The 22,676-nt window shown below is 46.7% G+C and overlaps 1 protein-coding gene across 1 annotated transcript in view; it reads right to left on the reverse strand.

The window, feature by feature from the left end:
- L3HYPDH (trans-L-3-hydroxyproline dehydratase) overlaps nt 1-22,460 on the reverse strand; it is a 61,951-nt gene extending 39,491 nt beyond the window's left edge. Inside the window, exons 1-2 of the mRNA XM_078662121.1 lie at nt 21,921-22,460; nt 2,175-2,344 (exon numbers count right to left, since the gene is read on the reverse strand). Coding sequence (XP_078518247.1) covers nt 2,175-2,344; nt 21,921-22,401 — 651 coding nt within the window. The 5' untranslated portion in view covers nt 22,402-22,460. The remainder of the gene's footprint in view (nt 1-2,174; nt 2,345-21,920) is intronic.
- Nucleotides 22,461-22,676: the final 216 nt, after the last annotated feature.

Raw genomic sequence — 22,676 nt, forward strand, 5'->3', positions numbered from 1 at the left:
CCACTGACCGCGTGAGCAGAAATCGACACATCATCCCTGTGGCAGGAGCAGAACTCGGCACATTGCTTCGGAACCGACAGCACCTGCAGAAACCGAAGCACGGAACCGCCCATTGCTGCTGCAGCAGTTTACAGAGATTGACACATCCTTTGACTGCATGGAGAAACCTGGCACATTGCACTCAGAACCAACACATCTTGCTGCTTCATCATGGAACCGAATTGTCACCAACACTGCGGGATCGACATCAATGCATCGCGGACTGTGCCCCGCATCTCACTGTTGCGATCAGGATAAAGTACCTTGTTCATCGGGCCCGCGTGGGTCCGGTAGCCGATCTGTGCACTATCATGATCGGCTCGAACTATTGACTTTGCCCCGATCCAGCGTGACCAGATAACCCCCATTGGCACTTATTGCTTCTGAGCACTAGAACTCTATTTTTTTTTTTTTATTCATATCTCAACATCAACTTTTTGGATTTTTGTCGTTTTGGTCTTGATTTATTTATACAATTATTGTCTTTTTTCTATTCCACGTCACAGACTTTGTGTGGTGTTTTAATTCCCTTACTCTCTGTGTGTTTTGCACAAATACTTTTCACATTGCCTCTTTAGCTTAGCCTCACTGCTCTGTGCCAAGCTATCAGAGGGTGAGCACAGGTAAACTTTTTGCGTGTATCTAGCTTATCCTTACTAGAGAGATGGTCCCTAGTTGGACAGGGTGCATACTTCTGCCAACTAGGGACCCCATTTCTAACAGTTCCAAAATTAACTGGACTGTGCTTACAGTTCACACTGCATGCAAATTTCTTCAGTCTGAACTGATAATTACCACTTAATGGAGAAGGACATTTTTGTTCTGTGATCAGTTCTGCTTTAGTAGAATATCATGCATAGCCTCTGCTAGAAAATACATGCATGTTTCACATAGGAAGCCTTTGAAGGCTAAACTGGTCTGGGTCTATAAAGGTGATGAGAGCTTTTACCAACTGGTATAGCTAGAGGCAGAAAGGCTATAAGGCTGCTACAATATTCCACCCACTCAGGGTGGGATCATAAATTAAACAGGGAGAAACTGAAAGATAAACTTTGGATGTTGGAGCAGAAGGTCTATATCTGCCATTATTGGCCCTAAGCTACTCTGTTGTCGTCAATGGAGCTCAGAACATTTCAGTGTTCTAATATGGAATAAATACTTTTTGTTCACTAGCGAGTCTGTCCCACAGCTTGCCTTGTAGGAAGACAGTAAAAAGCAGCTAATTGACATTTAATACTCACTGTTAAGACGTGAATACAGGTTAACACCACTTGCAGAGAGTGTTAACTACTGTTAATTAACTACTGTTAATTGCCAGACCACCAAGTTATATCTGTTTTTAACACACATTTAGAGAGGCAATGTTAAGATTACAATTTGTGGCTAAAATGCCATGCAATTTCAACATAGAGATGACAGGATTGATGGACGTCCACGCAGTTTTTATGAAGATTATAAATATTTTATTTCATTGCAGTGCATCCACAGCCAACACGTTTCGCCCCACACGGGCTTCTTCAGGGCTTTTTGCTTCAAATCACACACAGTTGTGACCCTTACAGCCAAATTCCATACGACAATTCCTTCAGTGTTCAGTGTAAATATTAGCAAAACGTTTTTTTTGGACAGCAAGGCCTTTGTAACTCTGAGAAGAGATTTCCTAGTTTGCATGCTGCTCCGACATGAGCTCTTTTGCCAATTCCTATGGAGTAGGAGTGTTTCTGTAAGGTGCTAATTAAAGCACTGACGGTACCCTAGCCATCTGCGCTGGTCCGACGCGTTCCTTGTCCCGATTTCAAGTTATATCTGCCCAACAACTTGTGGGTAATAAGCTATTAGCACCCAATCCCACACAACACAGGCTGAAGTTACAATGCAGGCAAAAAGCAGTAGTTGATGCCAGCACTTTAAGCATTCTGCCTGGCTGAGACAATCTCAACATTCCAAACAGGGTGCTAATATCACTGAACATTCATTTGAAGCCAGGGGGCTGTAGTGAGAGATCTACTAGGCACTTTTAATCTTTCACTTTTTTGAAATCCTTACACTGGTTACACGTTTAATGGAAGCTCTAATCTCTACAGTGTAATTAGACAGTAGTTACTGGAAATGATTGTTAAAGTGAGTTGTTGTACCTGGGCTTTTACTGCTTCAGTCACTGCAGTTGCAGCATCAACAAGATCCCTGGTCTTTGAGGAACAAATATCCAGTCCAAATCTCTCGCTACTGACAAACGCATAAAAAGCGCCTCCATACCCAATGTCGACCGTCACCTTGCCATATACAGGAAGATCAACTGTAACATCTAAAAAGAACATGCATATGGTTAAATCGATGAAATGCATTCATTGCCACATGCTATTGTGACTTTTTTTTAGAAAGATGTCATTTTACATTAGAGTGGTGCAAGCCTGATGTTCAGAAAACATGCAAAATTACACACAGGGAAATAAAAACTAAGGCATTAGGGCAGGTCTTATCAGACTACCACTAACTTTTGAGGGTGCTAGTGGAGGATTCTATTATAACATTACATTGTTTGATCATTTATTCAAATGGGAATGTCAGACATGAACAGGAAGTAATCCAGAGATGCATAATTGTGACGTATGCATATATATATTGTGTCAAGACAATGATGTAAGACGTTATACAAATGTACTCTTCTAACAAGATATTTGATGTGATAGAACCACATAACACTTTCTGAAAAGAAAACGAAAAGGATAGAAAAAAAATATCCCTAAAAATATAAGGTAGGAAGGTATTCACAGTCATAGCCCTATTACTGTATGGAACTATTATTTATTACTACCAGTCCTCTGGAGACCGTGCTTCCTGTTACCCTATTAAAGCTACTATCTCTAAATACTTTCTCCTATAATCTTTCTTTACCAGCTTTATTACTATCACTTCCTACAACCACCTAACTTCCACAGGTGCAGACAGTGACCATCTCTCTATCACCCTTGCATGATATTTAACATATTCACTGACACTTCTGCCTCTCCCTTTCTTTCTCTGACGTTTTCCCTCCCACTTACAAACACACACTTTCCCTCTGTGTCCCTTCCTCTCCCTCACAACTACCATCATTCGCCTGGCATATCCACTTATCTCTCTCATCCTCTTTCTTTATCTTTACTTCATTTTGTCTAAACTGTGAAGCTACCAGTATGTAGTCCCGTTACAAAAAATATATTATTCATTGACAAAAGCAAGAGGAAAATAGTTTTCATGTTGAACCAACTCGGTACAAAATGTTGATTGTTAATGGGAGAACAGTGGAATTATCTACAACATATTTTTATTGTTAAGCAAATATTTTTGTTGTGGATTGGTCAGGAAATGTCTTCGTTATATACACCAAAAACAATGTTAAAAAATAAGTCTCTCTCTTTTTCTCTACCTCCTATTGTCTAAATGCAGTAGCTGTCAACAAACTTTCATTTATGGAACTGCACTGGCTGTTTTTTGTACTGAATGTCTTATTTATGTTTTCATCTACCTCCACATAGTGTCACTCCTGGCCTAATGTTTAAAGTCTAAGACTTTTTATTTGCAAGGTAATGGTGTGAGTCCCATTCAGTGGTCATATGTATGCTTAAACATCTGTTCCAGCATCAATAATTTCAAGGTTCACTGAAATAAGAGGAAATTCCCCTTTGTACTGCAACAATATATCTTCGCTGTTGTTTGTTAATGGGAAAAGATTGGGATTATTTAAAAACATTTTACTGATAAGTAAACATTTTTGTTGCCTATCTGTCAGGAAATATAATTTTAATATACCATGTCTGCAAGGAAAAAGAATTTCCCCACCTGCTTCTTTTTCTCTAGTTCCTATTTCAGCCTGCTACTTTTTCTCTAGTTCCTATTTCAGCAGTTCTTAACCTGTGGTCCAGCGCCCAAGGGGTCCACAACACCCACTTGGGACTGCTTAGAAAATTAACATATTAATAATGATAGAATATTTGTAAAAGGGTTTTAAACATATATGTTGCACAATCTATTATCATTTACTAAGAATGTGAATGGGACTGTGGGACACACATTTGTGTTTTTATGGCGATATAAGTGTTACTGTATTTTATGGGATAATAGTGTGTGTAATGGTATATTTGATCATGCTCATTATGTATGGAGATCGTTCAAGAACAATATTTCAGAAAGCAGATCCTTCAAAGTTCCTCGGTTCACATGATGGCTTAGACTTAATCACTAACCCCAATGGGATAGATGTTAAGTTTTTTTTAAAGATTTGTGAATGTGCTATTGTAAATTGGCACTTACTCATTTTCTCCTGGTTAAACAGTGTATGTCTAGCATGTAGATTTGTCTTTGACATAGTGGCTGCTTCTGGAGCGTCAGATCCAAAGAGGATATCATTATGTAATCCCAAAAACAGTACACTCAAAGATGACGCCTGTACACAATTCATCACAAATCAGCATTAATTAATAAGAAACTGGACCATCATATAGCCAATCATTTTAACCTTGCGGACCATTTGTTATCAGATTTGAAGATTGGACCTCTGGAAGATTTCTTAAAGGAAGAGTTATTGAACTCCAGAGAAAACGTCCAGATGTACCCTTTATAATCATTGCATGCAGATGAACTGAACATCATTGAAAACCACCTGATTACTGCATATCTCAATAGATCTCAGGACTGCTTAATACGAATGCCACTGGAGGAGCTGAACAGGTTGTTTTCAATAAACTGGAATACAATGACTTGCTTCTGGACCTCATGCTTCATGTGCAAAGACATAAGCGTCCTCTACCTACATGTAGCTCAGCATAAACGTGTATGTTGGCTTGGCATTGTCTGAGAGCAAGGAGATGTAACAGCCGAAATCATGCCAATAACTTGCCATGATGGCATTAGGATGTCTGAGTGACAGCACCACAGCTCGACTTCATACATTTTGCTCCCATGTTAATGTGGATAAACAAAGTTTTTCCAAACAGAGACTAAGTATTGAGTATGTGTGAACATAAAACTTTTCTGCACATGACATATGGCTTCTTCTGCAGAATGGTAACATATTAAGGGAACATGAAACCCGAATCTCCTTAGCTCCAAATAAGCATCGATCTGTTTCTCCAACTGTAGGTTCATCCCTCTGCCAACCTACCTGTCCCTGTGTACCTGTCTGCGTGTGACTTCTGCATGTGATTTGTAGACCTGTAGGTGGGTTTTGGAGCTGGCCTCTAGACATGGGTGCCTGCGTGCCTGTTGGTTGGTGCGCAAGTGTGCATATGTGTCTGTTGGTCTGAGTGCTGGGGTATATGTAGGTCTGATGGTATGTGTATATAGGTGTTCTGTTAGTTCTGTTAGTTTGTACGTGCATGGGAGAGTATTCTATGTTGAAATAAGCATGAACACCGTCTGTATGCATGTACCATACAAAAGCCAAACCTATTGAATTTGTCACTGTTCATTTTGTTAACCTGGGAAGAGTGTGACCTTCAAAGAGGCTGTTATGTCCTTATTGGCAAAATAGTATGATTTGTTTTCTACCTCATGATGTGCCATTTTTGCAGCAAGTTTTGAACACAGAGTAAAAGCATCATACCTAAAACTAAATACAAACATTGAAACGTTCATCAGTGTTGATTCAGTTTTTCCCAAAGCTTCTGTTTAATGATAATTTCCAGCCAGTTGTATAATTTGACATCCAAAAAGCAACTTCAATTCTGAAAAAGAGGGCACTAATTACCAGTGGGTCAGTGTTTGCCGGCCCCTGTTTAAAACCCTGTATGCGCAGGTGTCGGAATTACAAGTTGGGTGGTATTTACTTCATCTGTAGCTACCGGGTGCGCTAAATATCTCACGCTTCATTACATTTCGTCAGGTCGAACATGCTGGAATTTAACACTGAAAAGTTATAGTATTCATAGTTCCATGCAGATTTTGGTGAAAGAAGCACCAAAATCTACATGTTACTCCCCAGAAACTCATGATAGGTGCTATTTATCACACCCAATACATGCCGTGCCCCAGGGTATCATCATCTGATGTGATAAAAAAGCTCTTGGATTCCAACAAATGTGGGATCAGGATCATTGGCTGTGGGATAGATTTGAGGGTCAACGGAAAGTCCTGGGATTTGTGGAGGATAGACTATATCGCCCATTGAAGAAGTAATTATTTACATGGGGAGAATCCCCAGACTGAATTACCTTTGAAGTAAGAATAGTAGGAGTAAGATAACTGCTGGCTGGACCTCCAACCGAGGAATATCTAGAATGTGAGCATGTAGTACTTTCTCCACAAATTGGAGGATTTTTTAATATTACTCCTCTCTAAGTTATATCAACACCGTACTGTCTAAAGGGAAGGTAAAAGTTTTGTAGATATGGGTATGCAGAACTTATGAATGATGGCGCAGAGGGGTTTAAGATAGATACTGAATAGGATAAAACTGTGAATCACCAGGGCAACACAGAGCTGTTGTGGAAATAAATGAGGGAACGAAGCCGGGTGCCTGACCTTTTTAGGATCTAAATTCACTTTGAACTGAAATAATCAATTCCTACATGTATATCAAAGTCTGTTAAGATGACTTCAGAACAGACCCAGAAGTCGTAGCAGACCTAAAAGCATCAAAGGCGTTAGCTATTTATAAAGGTGAATTTTGTGCACAGCCTAAATAAATGTCATGTGCCACACGTGTGAAATAGCAGAAATTGATGAATCCCCTTCTATTTGAAGTGTTTTGAAACCATAGAGCAGAAGAACACCTTGTCCACTTCACTCCTGACAAAACCTATGTTTACACAATGGTGTAGTTACTCTGTTAAAACCCGACGGATAATAATAATAATACATATTTTTTTTAAGTCACAAAGGGCTGCATTACGCAAAGGATGCAACTCCCTGGTCTGTGCCTCGGTGCATCTTTAGAGAGATGCCTATTGGGTGGGGTTCCAGGGACCGCAGTGCCCTCCTTCCAATTGACTATGTAGGCATCTATGTTGTGCACTATCACTGCAACTCCTGGCAGCCTCTTTGACTTTGTGCCCACACATGACAAGGGCTCGAACAGCTATGGATGGGAACCAGCCATTACCTCTTGGCAGTTACAATGTGCTACCTTAACAACGCATAACTTATAACGCATCTACCTTTGCCTTTGCCACGCATGGTTTAACGAGTTTGCCGTAACACACATGCCTTTACACAAAAATCGTTGTAAAGGCGGTAAAGGCATATGCGTGGTAAAGGTAGTCAGCGCTCTAGATTCTGAGCGAATGGGCAGGTGCTGGGAGGTGTTGAAGATGCTTGGAGGGACTTCCTGTTTCCCGCTTCTTGCCTGTGCGGTGCCTGAGGGGAGGCCTTGAAGCTTTTTTTACCTGCTGCCTTCCTGTACAGGGCAGCGGCTTGGTAAGTAGCCTTAGGGCTCAGGGCGGGGCCTGGAGGGTTTTTGGGGCTGGGAGGCGGGTTTTAGGGGTCAGGCCTGGGTGTAGGATAGTTTGAGGGCTGAGGGTCGAGTTTTAGGGCTCAAGTCAGGGTCTGGGTAGTTCTCAGGGCAGGGTTTTAGGGCTCAGGGCAGGAGGTTGGGGTGTTTTTGGGCTGGGAAGCTAGTTTTAGTTTCAGGTCTGGGGCAGGAAGGTTTTCAGGGTTGGGTGAGGGGGGAGGAGTGTTGCATAGGGCTCGTGGGAGGGGCTGTGGTGGGTGCCAGCGGTTACAAAGTGGACCATGACCACACATAACTTTTACCATCCATATGCCTTTACCGGTCATGCCTTTACAATGACATTCATTGTAAAGGCATGCGTGGTAAAGACATATTCATGGTAAATACATGTGTGGAAAAGGTATTCACCCTGAAGAAGTGGCTTAATACCATGACAACTTGACAACTGGATTATTCGTTTTCAAGATTTTTTTGATAACTTGAAATTATGTCTTTTAAGTCCTTGGGTGAGGTCTATATGTGTTGCATTCATGGGAGAATATTTCTTTGATTACTTGTATGAAAACATTAATGACTGATATGGTTCCCATTGAGGTAATGTAGTGAAATATTGGTAGAGTACAATATTGAGGAAATATAGCAAAAATATAAGGGATTTGTTACATGCAATACTGATTTGATTATATTGTAATCCTATTTATAGAGAGGGAGGACACTAGGAGCTGATTATTAGGTCCAGTGACCCTTGCTCCCGAAAAGCAACTAGTACACAAAGGGAGTCACTGTTCCTTGTAGAGGATGAAAGAGGAAGAAACTTTTTTTCGGGTGCTACTCTATCTGTGGGGGACAGTGTGTCCCCATCATAATGCCCACACACACCCCGAAGGACGCCTTGCTTCATCATTTGGGTTTTGCTCCTCGTCTGGCCGGTGCTGCAATGCCCTACGGGTCCCCCGAAGGGTCTCTTTATTGGAGATCTTTTGATGAGAAGCCGTTTGGGTGCGTGGATCAGTATGTGGAACAGTGACTCCCTTTGTGTACTAATTGATTATATTGTGACCTTCATGTATGACACTTCACGTAATTAATTATGAAACTGTTTTATGAGATTTTATTAGGGAAAAGATCATTTGTATTATTTTTAATAAAAGGATAGATATTTCTGCAACATACAGGCCTTATAGTAGGATTGGAAGTATGAAAGAGTATTGAAATATGTATTGCATATGGGAAAAGATCGATGATAAATATATAGATATATAGATGACACAAGAGGGACTTTTTTCTTGTAGTTTAATACCATGAACCACATGTTGGTTGTGGCTGTATTAGTGAAAGAGATCTTTTAACTGAATATATAACAAAGAAAAATATAGGATTTTGCGCTTTACAATATAAGAAATCCAGCGGTAATTCACAAATGTATGGTGGGGGCGCAGAATAGGATAGGTTTGCACTATGGAACATTATATCTTTACATTCTATGCATGTCTATGTACTTAAAAAATCCATGCATCCTCTAGCCCTCTACAGGAGTAGAAAAAATGTAGATCACAACAAAATTACTACTGTGGGGTGTGGAGCAGATATTTTACATTTCTGTTTGAAAATGTGAGCCAGTGAATTAAACATACAGAGATTCTTCAAATGTATTTGACATGATCTTCCCAGGTCATCATACTTAGCCCTGTATATAGCTCAAAATCCTTTAACTTTTTTTTTAGAAATATTTTTATTTGTATTTTATAGGTACACAACAACACAATCATGTAATCAAGGAAGCACGCAACCATAACCCCCCTCCACCCGCCCCTGATTCGCATATTCCTGACAAATTTAACTCCAATCCGATCCGACATAAATTGCAGCATTGTATTGTGATCTAAGAACATCCTAGTCAAACCTGTCCCATTTGTGCACTTGTAAATACGCCGGCCAGCACCGAAGTCTCCACCCTCACAGTCCCCCATCCAACCCATGATAAGAGCGCCATCTGAACCAGACCCTCCGGAACTTCTTCGGGCACCCCCTAGCCTTATAGGTCACTCTCTCAGCGGCCATGTACATGTCTAGTCCTCTCCTCCATTCCTCTAGTTCTGGGGCGGTCGAGGCCCCCCAGTGTTTTGCTATGTCCCTCTTCGCCACAACTAGGGCCAACACCAGGAAGATCAGTAGGGGTCTAGACAGGTCTACGTCATTCGTCATCCCCAATAGGGCCAGCCTGGGCTCCGGGTGTAGCGATGTCCCCATAACCTCACTCAATTCCCTAAAGATGGCGGTCCAGTAGCGTTGTATCACATTGCAAGTCCACACAAGGTGGTAAAGGTCCCCGTCCTCTCTGTGGCACCTGAGGCAGCTCTTGTCTGTCGCCCTCCCCATTTTATAGAGCCGCACTCTATCGTAGTATGTTCTGTAGAGCATATTAAATTGGATAAGGCGCAGCCTGGATTTATTGCGACATCCCTTGGGTGCATTAACACTATGTCCCAGTCAAGGTCATCCATTTCTCCCACATCCGATTCCCACGTCTGTCTAAGTTTCGCTAGGTCGCCCAACATGTTATTGGTTAGGGTTTTGTATGTGAGTGAGACTGTCTTCCCTTGAACTTGTTCTTGCAATAGTCGTCCCTCCAGTGGCGCATATTCTGGGAGCTCGGTCATTTGGATATTTTGGGCCCGCCAGGCGTGCCGTAGCTGTGCATATTTGAAGAATTGTGAATGGTGCAAACCAAATTCCGTTTTCAATACCACAAAGGATTTTAGGGCCCCTTTGGAGATCACATCGCCTATGGTGGAGATGCCTATGTCGTCCCATCTTTGAAAGCCTTTCAGTTTGCTCAGTTCCGTTAACCACTTGCAGTACCATAGCGGCGTCTGCCGCGTGGGCGTCTTCTCCCACCCAGTGCGCTTTGTAGCCCTATACCATGAGTTTAGGGTAGTGACCGTCGCCGGAAGAAGCGGCTCCTGTCGGTCGCCCCCACAGAGGTAATACAGTAAGTTTCGGGTGGACATTTTGTACCTTTCAAGGGCATAAGTAGGGTGATCTGCCGGGGCATGCAACCAGTCATTTATCGGGGTCAGATGCTCTGCCCAATAATAGGCTTCCAAGTTCGGAAGCGATATCCCCCCGCTGTATTGGTGTCTCTGGAGGGTGGTTAGTGCTACTCTAGGTTGTTTACCCAACCAAAGGAAGGCCCTCAGGTCCGCGTGTATTCTGGAGAATACATTGGCTGGGACTGTGTAGTATTCGTTCTGTAGGGCATAGAGGTACTTGGGTAGGATAATCATCTTATACAGGGCTGCTCTGCCCAAAAGAGTGAGGGGGATTTGCCTCCATCGGTCCATATCCGCAATGGAATTCAAGATAATTCGCTCCAGGTTACGTTGGAATGACAGGGACCTGTCCAGAGTCACATAGACTCCGAGATATTGGAAGCCCTCAGTCGTAGTCGACAATTGTTCTGGAAGTGTCACCCAGTCTCCCCGTCCCCCGGGGTCATAGAGGAGCGACTTATGCCAATTGATTCGGTAGCCCGCATGCCTACCATATTGTTCTAGTTCATGGAACAGCTCCGGCATGGTTGTCTCCGGATGTGTAATATATAGCAGGATATCATCCGCATACAGGGAAATTTTCTCCTGTGCGGAGTCCGTCTCATTCCTCCTAAAGCCTCTAATGTCTGTGTTGTGCCGGATCCGAGCGGCCAATGCCTCGATGGTGAGCGCAAAGAGGAGGGGGGACAATGGGCACCCCTGCCGGGTACCCCTCTGGATCTGAAAGCTTCTAGACAGTCTTCCATTCACTCTTACTCTAGCCCAAGGTTCAGTGTAGAGGAGCTATACCCATGTCAGGTACTTGGGTCCAAAGCCAAACTTAAGCAATATTCCCTCCAGGAACGGCCAGTGAACAGCATCAAAAGCCTTTTCGGCGTCGAGGGAGAGGAACCAATGAGGCTCCTCTCTGGCCCACACCTCCTGCAACCAGTTGTGTGAACGACAAAGGTTTAATCTGGTGGCCCTGTCTGGTAGGAATCCCGTCTGGTCCAAATGTATGAGGTCCGATATCACTGACTGTAGTCGCAGCGCCAGAATGGTGGCCAGAAGTTTCACCTCCGTGTTAAGGAGGGAAATGGGTCGCTAGGACGCACAATCGTCTCGCGGTTTTCCCTCTTTGTAAATTGGGATGATGGTCGCTGCGGCGAGGTCAGGGGGTTCAAAAGGGCCGCCGTGCGTTTGAAGAACTCCGCTGGGAAGCCATTAGGCCCCGGGGTCTTACCTGGGCGCAGTCTGGCCAGTGCAACAGATATGTCCTCCAAGGTGACGTCAGCCTCCAGGGCCTGGAGTGCCTCAGGAGACACAGCCGGCAGGTCCACTCGCTCCAAGTAGTTTAGAGCATCCTCACGCGTTCCTAGCTCCCTAGCAGCATAGAAGAGCTCATAGTGCGAAGCAAATGCCTCTTCTATTTGAACATCGGACTCAATCTTTGTCCCATCCGGTCCCTGAATGTGTTCCACCCACCTGGCCGCACGTTCTTTTTTACTCAGCCATGCCAGCAATTTGCCCGACTTGTCCCCCACGTCATAAAGGCGATGGAGGGTGGCCAAGACTTGGGTTTTAGCTTCCCCGGTCACCAGTTCTCTATAGTGTTTCTGGCGGTCGAGGAGTTTCCTGAGAGTCTCAGCATTCCGGGATGTCTGATATTCTCTCTCTAGCCCCAGAATAGACGCCTCCACCTCCGCTATCTCCGACTGGAGTTTTCTCCGTTTCTCCTCCAGCCTATTTTGTATCCTATCTCGTAGTACTGGCTTTAGCGCCTCCCAGAAGGTCACCCTCGAGTCAACAGTCCCTTCATTTTCTGCGATGTAGACTGTCACGTCAGCCCACACACCGCGCAAAACCTCCGCATCTTGTAGGTTCCATGCCGCTAGGCGCCAGGAAGCCCCATCCGCATTCCGTCCCCATCCCACTTTAATTAGCAGGGGGGAGTGGTCGGAAATCCCCCTCGCATTATATTCCGCGGTGTCGCCTACGGCCAAGTATTGTCTGGACATAAACACATAGTTCAGTCTCGAAAACACTTTATGTGCACCCGAGTAGTAGGAGTAAGCCTTCTGAGTGGGATGTAGCCACCTCCAAACATCAGTAAGTCCTATATTAGCGATTCAGTTGGGACAGGGGGGACTGAACCCCCGTTCTAGACGCGGTGCATGACCGATCGAGCTGTAGGTCCATAACGTCGTTGAAATCTCCCCCCAATATTTGGACGGAGTCAGCCGTGTCTAAAAGTATGTCAGCCACTTTCCTGAGGGTGCTCGCCTGTAGCTTCGGCGGCGCATAGACTGAAATGATTGTGTATGTACGTCTGTTCCAAGTCCCCTTGACCCCCACATATGTCCCCAGTGGGTCTATCCACGAGCGGGTGATATGGAATGGGAAGGTCTTCTTTATGATGATAGCCACCCCTCTCGAGTCAGTAGTGTAACCTGCATGCGCTAGTACTTTGTGTCGGCCTCTGGCCAGAAAGGCGCAGTTAGTCCCTTTAAGATGCGTTTCCTGCAGTAGTAGTACGTCTGGGTTTTGTCTTTTAACATATGCGTTCACTAAGCCCCTCTTGATCTTATTGCCCAGTCCATTTACGTTCCAGGTCAGGACACTGAAACCCCTATGGTCTCTATTCCGTGTGTCGTCGTCTCCCGCCATTTATGTGCATAAAACGATGAATTTGGTAGGACTCGTAAGTGTGTGACTGTGTGTACATGAATGCCACCCTCCCCCCAACCAACTCCCCCTCAACTGAACTGCGCCTCCCTCCCACGCCCGCCCCCCCACCTCCCAAACCTGAGGTAATGTGGAACTCCCCCTCACCTCCCCCCTCCCCACCTCCCTCCCCTTCCAGTCCCATCCCCTCACAAGGCAGAACTATCAGTAGGAGAAGGTATGTCGCCCTCCGGTGTATCCCCCCCTTCAGCCTGCTCTAACCAACTTCTCCAAGAGCATGCAACACTACTGCCCCCAAACAAGCTCAAATTTCAAAATTGAGAAAATTGTGCAATTGAGAACAAAAACCAGTAAAAAACAATAAGTATAAGAGGGCGTGTCAACTTGCGTGCCCCCCATCGACGAGCTGCAGTCTCTATAGCCTGGTCCGCCATCGTTCATGAATGGGAGTCCTGAGTGTCTGATCGGGGGACACTAGTCTGCCCCGATGCGTCTTGTTCCAGGTCTCGGATCGCCTCTGCCAATGGGTGAATGGAGTGCGACCCCCCCTCATCTTCTTCTTCTCCTGAAGTGCGGCTCCCAACATCGTCGTCATCCTCTCCCTCTGAGCGGGCATGTCTTCGTAGGCAGTTGAATCTGGATCCCGCCGTGTCTCTCCTTCCAGGCGAGGCCGAGTGTCCTTGCCGTCCACCCCCTGGGCTATGTCCCGGATAAGGTGTCGCCGGGGTTTGTCTCTTTGCCCTTTGGAACTTCAGTCTCTGTGCCTTTGGTAGTACCCATTAGGGCTTCTGGAGCGTCGACCTGTCTGCCATTCCGCGTCCAACGGTCTCCCTGTTGTGGAATATAGGACGTTCTTCCAGCCATTGCCAGGCATCTTCCGGATGGTTAAAGAAGTGTGTTTTTTCCTTGTAAATCACCTTCAGCTTCGCCGGGAAGAGGAGCATATAGGAGATATTCATGTCTCTCAGTTTCGCCTTCACCGCTGTTGAAGCTCAGGAAAATGGTCAGGCGATTTAGTCGATGTTTCTTAAGTAATTTTGCCCGGCGTTTAAACGCCTCTAATACCTTATGAAGATTATCAAATAAAGAGGCAGGCGCTGGAGACAGGAAGACAGGAAACACGTTTTATTCCGACGGAGCAGAACACATCAGATCGGACAACGAGGTATCGTCTCGAGGTGCTCTCCTTAGCCTCTCTGAGGCCTGGCCTTTTATACACTGGTTTACCACATGTGACCGCTCTTTATTACAATAAAGACATTGTGAAGTAACGAAAGATGACATCCCCGGTGCCCCCCCAGTTCCGGCTCATTCCAACACGTGGCTACAGTAGGTTATCACGCAGCTGAGTGTTCCACCGATTCCTTTGGAATGTGTGCGCCTGATCGAATCTCAAGGGGTGGGGAAGCCATGATCAATAGTAGCGTCTTTTGAAAAGGGTCGAGTGCATACAGTAGTGGGCAATAAACTGTATCCTCAGGCCAAGGGATGACCAGCGGTCCGTACGGACAATCGGGCTCAGAGGAAGGGGTCATCAAAGGAGAGGTATTCATGGAAGAAAGGATCAGTGTGGATAATCGAGCGTAGAGGGAGGGTTTATCAAAAGAGGGGTATTCATGGAAGGAAAGGAGGTGTTGGTCAGGCGCGGGGTGTGATTCCCAGAGGCAGAGTCATGCGGAAGAGGAGGATTCATGACTTGTGCATGTGAGCGCGGGGGCAGCCAGGGTGCATGGGGGATGCTTGCAGGGTCAGGGAAGTGCGCTGATGATCGATCGTGAACAGGGAGACCATGGTACCTAAGATGGCTGTCGGGTATGTTCATACGTGGGTCTGAGGAATGGACAAGATGGCGCAGATGATGTTCAGTTCACAAACTAAAATTCCACACCGCGTCAAAGGAGCGGCGTTGTTTCTGCACCTCTTGAATGTAATCCGGGAATATCATAATGTTCATGTTTTCCAGTCGGATCTCCCCCAACTTTCTGGCCTCTCGCAGAATCAGGTCCCGGTCCGCGAAGTTGAGGAAGCGCGCAATGACTGGTCTAGGTCTCGCACCCTCCGGCGGCTTTGCCAAGAGGGCCCTGTGCGCCCTTTCGATGATAAAGCAAGTCGAGAACTGCACCGCCGGGAAGGTTTTGGTCAGCCAGGGAGTGGAGGAATGCTGCCATGTTTGTCCCTGCAATTCCCTCTCTAAAACCTACAAAGCGCAGGTTGTTGCGTCGCGCCCTGTTTTTGGCATCGTACACCTTCCACAGCAGTTGGCGATGGGATGTCTGTAGTTCCGCCATGTCTTTTCTCAGGGTGGAGATCGAGTCTTCCGCCTCGCCTATCCGTGTCTCAGCAGTAGTTACTCTTTCTGTTAACTTTCGGAAGTCTTGCCTCAGTAGTGTCACCTCCGACCCCACCTCTCCGATTTTGACTTCTAGGGCAGCCCGAGACTCCTGAATGTCAGTCCTGCGACGCCTGAATGGCACCCATCAGCAGGTCAGTATCCGAGCGCACACCGGGGGCAGTGGAGAGGGCATCAGCCAACTGTCTTGGTGCAGCAAAATTACCCATGGGCCCCTGTTTGGAGGTTTTGGGGATTGTATCCTTCTTCCCCATGGCTGGTGTTACAATGGAGTCGCTCTCGCGGGGGAACTCGCTTTTCACGCCGCCCCCTTCGCTCGGGCCGTGATTGGGGGTCGGCGAGCTCCTCGGTCTGCCACAAGGGAGGGCAATCCGGCCACTCCGCGCGGCCGTCACCGGAGGGCCAAGCGCGTCCTCTGCCTGCCCCCCTGGGGCCTCGGTTCGTGCAGTCGGCTGTGTTCCAGTCCCGGCCAGCACTCCAATGCCTGTGCAGGGCCGAGTGTCACAGACTTCGCCAAGTGCCCCACAGAGCATCCGGGTCCCGCCGCCCCGTCTCAGGGTCTGGTCAATGTAGGATGTATTGTCCCCCCGGCCATAGGACCGTATGTCTGACCTCCAAGATGTCCAGGTGCCTCTCTCGAGGGAGCAAGGGCTGCCCAGCAGGGTGCGGGGTGGAGGGGACACCACAGGGAGACCGCGACTCGAGCCGGGTCCATGCGGGGCTGAGGAAGCCCGGACAGCAACACCAGGCAGCAGGTTGTAGGATGCCTCCAGGTCCAGAGAGCGTGCACTTAGTCGCAAGGCCAGGATCAGTTCCAGAGCGCACTCGGGCTCCGCATCGCGGCTCCGGCCGCCATATTGGTACAGTAGTCTGGCCCTGCCAGGAGCCCGGACGCCTCAATGGGGGTTGTCCTCCGGTTCCCCCTGGCCACGCGGGCCCCGCACAGTGCCTCCCTCGCTCTCACCTCCACGGTGGCAGGCCAGCGGCAGGACGGTCCTAGGTCTCAATCCGTCCCCGCATCGCGGCTCCGGCCGCCATCTTAGTGTAGTATACGGGTCTCGCCGGGGGTCCGGACGCCGCAATAGGGTTCCCTTTGACAACGCGGGCTCCACACAATGCCCTCCTTTCACGTACCCCCACAGCGGCAGCAAGCTGCAGGACCTTTGGGCCGGACCTCACCACGATCTTCGATTACAGCGGTCGCCATCTTGTCGCTGTCAGGCCTCCCAGATCGATGTTAATAGGTCAGTGTTTTGCCGAATTCCGTCACGATATCTTCGATGTCGTGATCCCTACAGGGCCTGGGGTCCCTGTACCGACCCCTATGCCTCATTCATTAAAGTGGATTTTTAGGAGGCCTTCCCTTTCCTCTTTTAGATTGATTCAGGAACATATTAAATGTTCAATGTCCTCCGTTCCGACCCCGCATAGCCTGCATAATTTCCGGCAGTTCTCTCTCAACCACGGTAGAAGATGTGGTATGGCTGGGAGGATTCCTAGCCTGTATTTTAAGAAAGATTATTTTGACTTCCTGGAGTACCCCAGTTCGAAGCATGCCTGTGGCGCAAATGATTTGTAGTTGCTGAGAGTCATCCATGCATGGCTCCTGTGTGCAAAGGAAGCTTTGTCTTCTGTAAGAGAAAGTTTCTTAATAACCTTATTTATGATGTGCTTAAAAACGCAAGTGCGTTGTTGGAATTTCCCATAAATCGGCTAGTCTGGTGATGGCCAGCGATTCCTCCAGGTAGGCTTTGGCCGGTGAGGTAGATGTGATGCACAATTCCTGCCAGAGCTGGTGGTTCAATGTATTCCTGGACGAATTCTTGATTTTATGCCAGCACTTGATGTACGAGCCTCGCCTTGCGAGGAGTTGTTATGTTATGTTATGTTATTGATGTTTTGTAAAGCGCATGAATTACCCGGGGGCATCTCCGCGCTACCTAGTCCAATTGCTGAGAACAACAGAGAGCCAGAGAGTGACCTCAATATAGGAAGGCTTTCAGATGTTTCCTGAAGGCCAGGTAAGAAGGAGACTTACGCAGCACTTCTGGTAGGGAGTTCCAATATTTGGGGCCTACATATGAGAAAGCTTTACCTCCCAAATGCGTCCGTTGGATGCGTGGAATCTCTAAAAGAGCCTTTCCATTAGATCTTAAATTACAGCGCGATGCCAATTTACATAGTTTATTTTGCAAGTACTTTGGGCCAATTTCCCTCATGGCTTTAAAAACTAGACAGCATGTTTTGAAAAAAGATCTCTTTTTGACTGGCAGCCAATGTAGTTCCTTCAATAAGGGGAGCGATGGTGTGTCAGGGGGTCGATTTAAGACCAACCTGGCGGCAGTGTTCTGGATAACTTGGAGCTTTGCTAACTGAGTTTCTCCTACTTCTGCCAGCAAAGCGTTCCCCTAGTCCAACCGGCTGAGTACTAAGGCCTGAACCACCGTCCTACGGTGGCTATGGGGAAGGTATGGAATAATTTTCCGCAACAGCCGGAGGCTATAATAACAAGAGCTCATTATATTGTTGACATTGTTCTTCATAGACAGGTTATCATCCAGCTGTACTCCTAGGCTTTTTACTGAGTCCGCGGGCACTGGTGCAATGCCCAGCTCAGCCGGCCACCAGTCGTCCAGTAGCAGTTCCGGTCTTTTTCCCAGAAACATTAGCTCCGTCTTTCCAGGGTTTAATTGGAGGCAAGACTCTGCCATCCAGTTTGCAATAGCCAGCATTCCTTGTGAGAAGCGTACTTTTTCCTCAGCCAGATTTCTCCCAATAGGGAAAACCAATTGAGTGTTGTCTGCATATGAGACGACCTCAAACCCATACTGCCGCACTATTCTAGCTAGCGGGCCATATAAACATTGAAGAGGGTCGGGCTTAGGCATGAGCCCGGTGGGACGCCTCTCTCCAATGAATACTTGTGTGACCTAAAAGGGCCCATCATGACCTGTTGTCTCCTGTCCACCAGGAAATGAATCAGCCACCTCAAAGCCAGATCACCGATCCCACAGTCCCGTAGCCTCTCCGCAAGCAGTCGATGTGAAACAGTATCGAATGCTGCAGAGAGGTCCAAGAGAATAAGCATCACCGATCCCCTCCGTCCAGCATCCGCCTGATGGAGTCAGTGACTGCTAAAATGGCTGTCTCTGTGCTAAATCCTGGCCGAAAGCCGGACTGAGCTATGTCCAGAATGTTATTGGACTCAAGATACTGGCTCAGTTGTGTGTTAATATGAGCCTCCAATATCTTTGCTAACAGAGGAAGCAATGATATTGGCCTATACTTACTTAGGACTGCGGGGTCTGCTGCTGGCTTCTTAAGGATAGAAAGCACATGGGCTTCCTTCCATGCCATTGGAATGTAGCCACTGGCAATTGAGGAGTTGAAAATCTCCTGGATGGCCGGAGCACAGCTCATTGCGATCAAGGCCATGACATAGGGCGGGCAGATATCACTTGGTGATCCCGATTGATCCCGCTTGCAGATGACGGATGATATCCTGTCGCTTGATGGGCTCGAACCGATTAAGGCGGTACCCAAGTGTTAATTTATTAGTGCAAAGTTCAGCTAGCCTGGCACTTTTATTATTATTATTATTTGTTAATCCAAACTAGAGTCAAATCTATGCTGGCAAGGTATATGGCGGGAGGTTTAGCATAACTCTATATGCTTTTGTCAAGGTGGTATCCAGCAGTAAAGCGTCCCTGCCTCTCAGCACTTCGCTGCCATAAGTGATTGATGGAGGAATTTTTGCTTGCGCAACATGAAGCAACTGTGAAAAATTGGTCCAGTCAATTTTGTTTTGAGTTGTCTTAGGGTTGTCACTTCCACCATCCCGTTCCTCTTAATGGCCTCAAGCAGTTTCGCGAATTGACCGCCCTTATCAATTATGACACCTAAGTATTTATACTCAGAAGAATTCGCAATTGGAGTTCTTCCCAGAGAAGAACTAAGACAACATTGTCCACGTAGGACATCCTGGAGATGGCTTCCCCCCTAGTCGAGGGGTATGCACATTGCAGGCACTAAGGGTCATATCTGCTGTATAAAGTTTAAAAAGAGTTGGTGCTAGCACACAACCCTGTTTGAGACCTTTGGTTGTCGGTATGCGCCTCGAAAGGTGGGAGACATTAACTTACTTAACCTGCATCCACGTGCTGGAGTGTAATTGTATCAGAAGATTCAAAAGAGATGAAGGGATCCCCCAGAGAGCCAATTTCCTCTACAGGTTAGCTTGGTGGACGTTGTTGAACGCCGCATTAAAGTCCACAAAGCAGAAATGAAGAGTTTGTTTGGTTAATTTTGCATTATCAATAAGTAATGGCATTGTTAACAGGTTAGTTGTTGTACCGGTCTCTCTGCAGAACCCTGTTTGGCAAGGAGTAATTATGTTGTGCTCTGTTGCCCATTCGTGCAGCTCTCTAAGTAGATTACCCGCAAAGTATTTTGCATCTACATCGAGCAGTGCAATCAGGCGGTAGTTTTTTGGTAGGGTTTTGTCGCCAGCTTCACAGATTGGTGAAATAATGGTGAAATAATGGAGCCCTTCCATGATGCGGGCAAGCACCCAAACTGTCTGACAGAACTGAAGAGAAGAGACAGAATTTCTGACCAGTATTCTGGATCTTGTTTGAAAAAAACTGGTGGAATCCCATTTGGCCCGGGAGCTCCTTCTTTTCTCCCTTTAGAGATTTGTTCCCTGATCATGGCAGCATAGATTTCAAAAGCTTCGACCTCATCAGTTACAGTTTTAGTTGAAAGAGCAGGCTGGATGTCCTTGGGTGCATCTAGTCCGGATACCTTTTGGTTAAAATGAGATTCTAAAAAGGATGTCCATGTGTTTTCTGTAATGTGCGATATTAGACAGCCATGTGCTGGTTGTAAAATTGTATTTATCGTTGACCAAAATCGAGCGCTATTATATCCTTTAGAATCGTGATGGAGTTTGGCCCAGAATTCATTTTCGTTTAACCTGGTAATGTCCCACTTAAGTTTCCTAAGTTCGGCCTTGCTGTTACGGAGCTGTTGGTGTAGGTCCTTGTTCCCCAGGCGTTGCCTCAGTGATCTAAACAATTTGTTTATAGATTTTTTGAGGTGTTTCAAGGTGGACCTATGTGCACTCGTAGCCTTCCCTGCAGCCATTGGGCGAGAAGTGTCGAACTACAGATGAATAGGAGTTTGCAAACAGAACTGTGAAGGTTTCCAATGTACAGGTAGGATTTCCAGTGGAATAGTTAAGCTCATTTAGCTGTTTTGCTGCCAAGAGCACCACCCTAGAAATCAGTCTTGACAGACAAGAATCCTGGGACTGGTTTCGGGGTATCACCCCTCATCAGCCAGGCCATCATCTGTTCTTATTGCTTTTGTCACCCTAAGTGGGAAAGGTGCATAAATGTGGGTCCTGTGCTCACTGTGCCACTGGATTCAAGCTACCCTGGCTGATGAGTGGTGATACCCCAAAACCAATCCCAGGATGCCTGTTTCCGGTGCAAGTAGGACCTTGCCTAGCAGTCAGGCTGGACTGTTACCATGAGGAGCAGTCAAGACTGATTTGCATATGGCTGGGCATATGGCTGGGTTCAAACTGGGGTGCAATAGTGAGCAAAAGAACAATGGATAAAACCCAGATCGCTTGACTGGTTGAAACGTGTCAGCAATCTGTCCACCATGTTTTGCCACATCATTTAGTTTAAACAGATTAGATGTTACAAAAATTGCAGCAACCTGTATTGTGTGCAGTGGAAGGCCCCATGCAAAGGATGACTTGTCATCTTTCAGTAGCTTATTACTGTATTTGGATGTTAAACTGGAACTGAGTTGAAATGTTTGCCTACACAGTGCTAACATGTGAAAAAAGAAAATATAAGATGTCATCGCAAAATGTGCCAAATTGGGTTGTATCATTTGACTTTTCTTACTGCATTAGTCTACCCTACCACATAATTTGGCCATCCTCTGCCACATAATTTCAGTGGTCCGGCTTATAAGCAGTGCTTTAAAATGGGTGGGTGCTGTGTAACTGCATTCTTTCATCTAAAAGGGAACGAGTACCAGAGCTTCTCCACAGTGGTACATTAGAACCAAGGGTGTAGCTTCAGAGGGGTATTTGGACTGTCCTTCCCCCCCCCTAGTAAATAGTTGGGTAAACGTGGCTTAAATCGGGTCACTTTGGATTTTCACATGCAGACAAAACAAAAACTCATGCACACACAGGCACTCTTGCCTCAGTTTCAAATGTCTTAAAAATAGTTATTTTACCAAACATTGGATCATAAGAAATCCTCACAATCCGCACTCCAAGCCTCTCCAATTGCTCCTTATACCCCCTCCTGCCCTGCATCTCGTATAATGTTTTTTAACCAGCGTGATACGCCCCTATTACCTGTAGCGAAGGCGAATGCGGGCACACTTTGGAAGCGGGACCTACCGCTCTTGCCCCCCTCGGTCTCCACATAGGCCGTCACCAGCCCGCAGGGGCAGTGTATGTTCACCTGGGTCTCGGGACTCTGGGTCGCCGGCACCAACCCGTAGTCCACGGCGTAGCGGGCCAGTGCCAGCACGGCGTGGCCGCACATGGTGCTGTAGCCCTCGTTGTTCATGAACAGCACTCCCAGGTGGGCCCCTGGCAGCTCGCTGGGCACCAGGAGCGCCCCGTACATATCCCAGTGCCCGCGGGGCTCCCACATGAGCAGACGGCGCAGCGAGTCCAGCTCCTCCCGCACATAGCGGCGCTTGGCAAGGAGGCTGGAGCCCCGCACTGGCGGCAGGCCGCCCGCTACTATCCGCACGGGCTCCCCGCCTGTGTGCATGTCCACAACCGACAACACCGGCCCGTCGTGGGGAGGTAGGGCTGGGGTCGCCATGATCCGGGAGAAAAAGCAACAAGCTGACTCTTCAGGAATGGTCTGGGAGGAGCAATGGAGTTTCTATGAGGCGGAGGAGGGTGCCCCCTCAGAAACCCAGTTTCTTTAATCATTATACACTTACAACAATCACACAAAGTGCCTGAAAGACATCATTTCGCTTATCAGCGGTGGTGCCCCTTTTCTGGAGTTCATAACCGCATACTGTGTGCTATTTCCATTTCCCCAAAATAAATGGAAGGGGTCGGTTGACTGTCCGTTCCAGGAGAATCATT

Source organism: Lissotriton helveticus, chromosome 9, assembly GCF_964261635.1.
Source record: "Lissotriton helveticus chromosome 9, aLisHel1.1, whole genome shotgun sequence".
Lineage (NCBI taxonomy): Eukaryota > Metazoa > Chordata > Amphibia > Caudata > Salamandridae > Lissotriton > Lissotriton helveticus.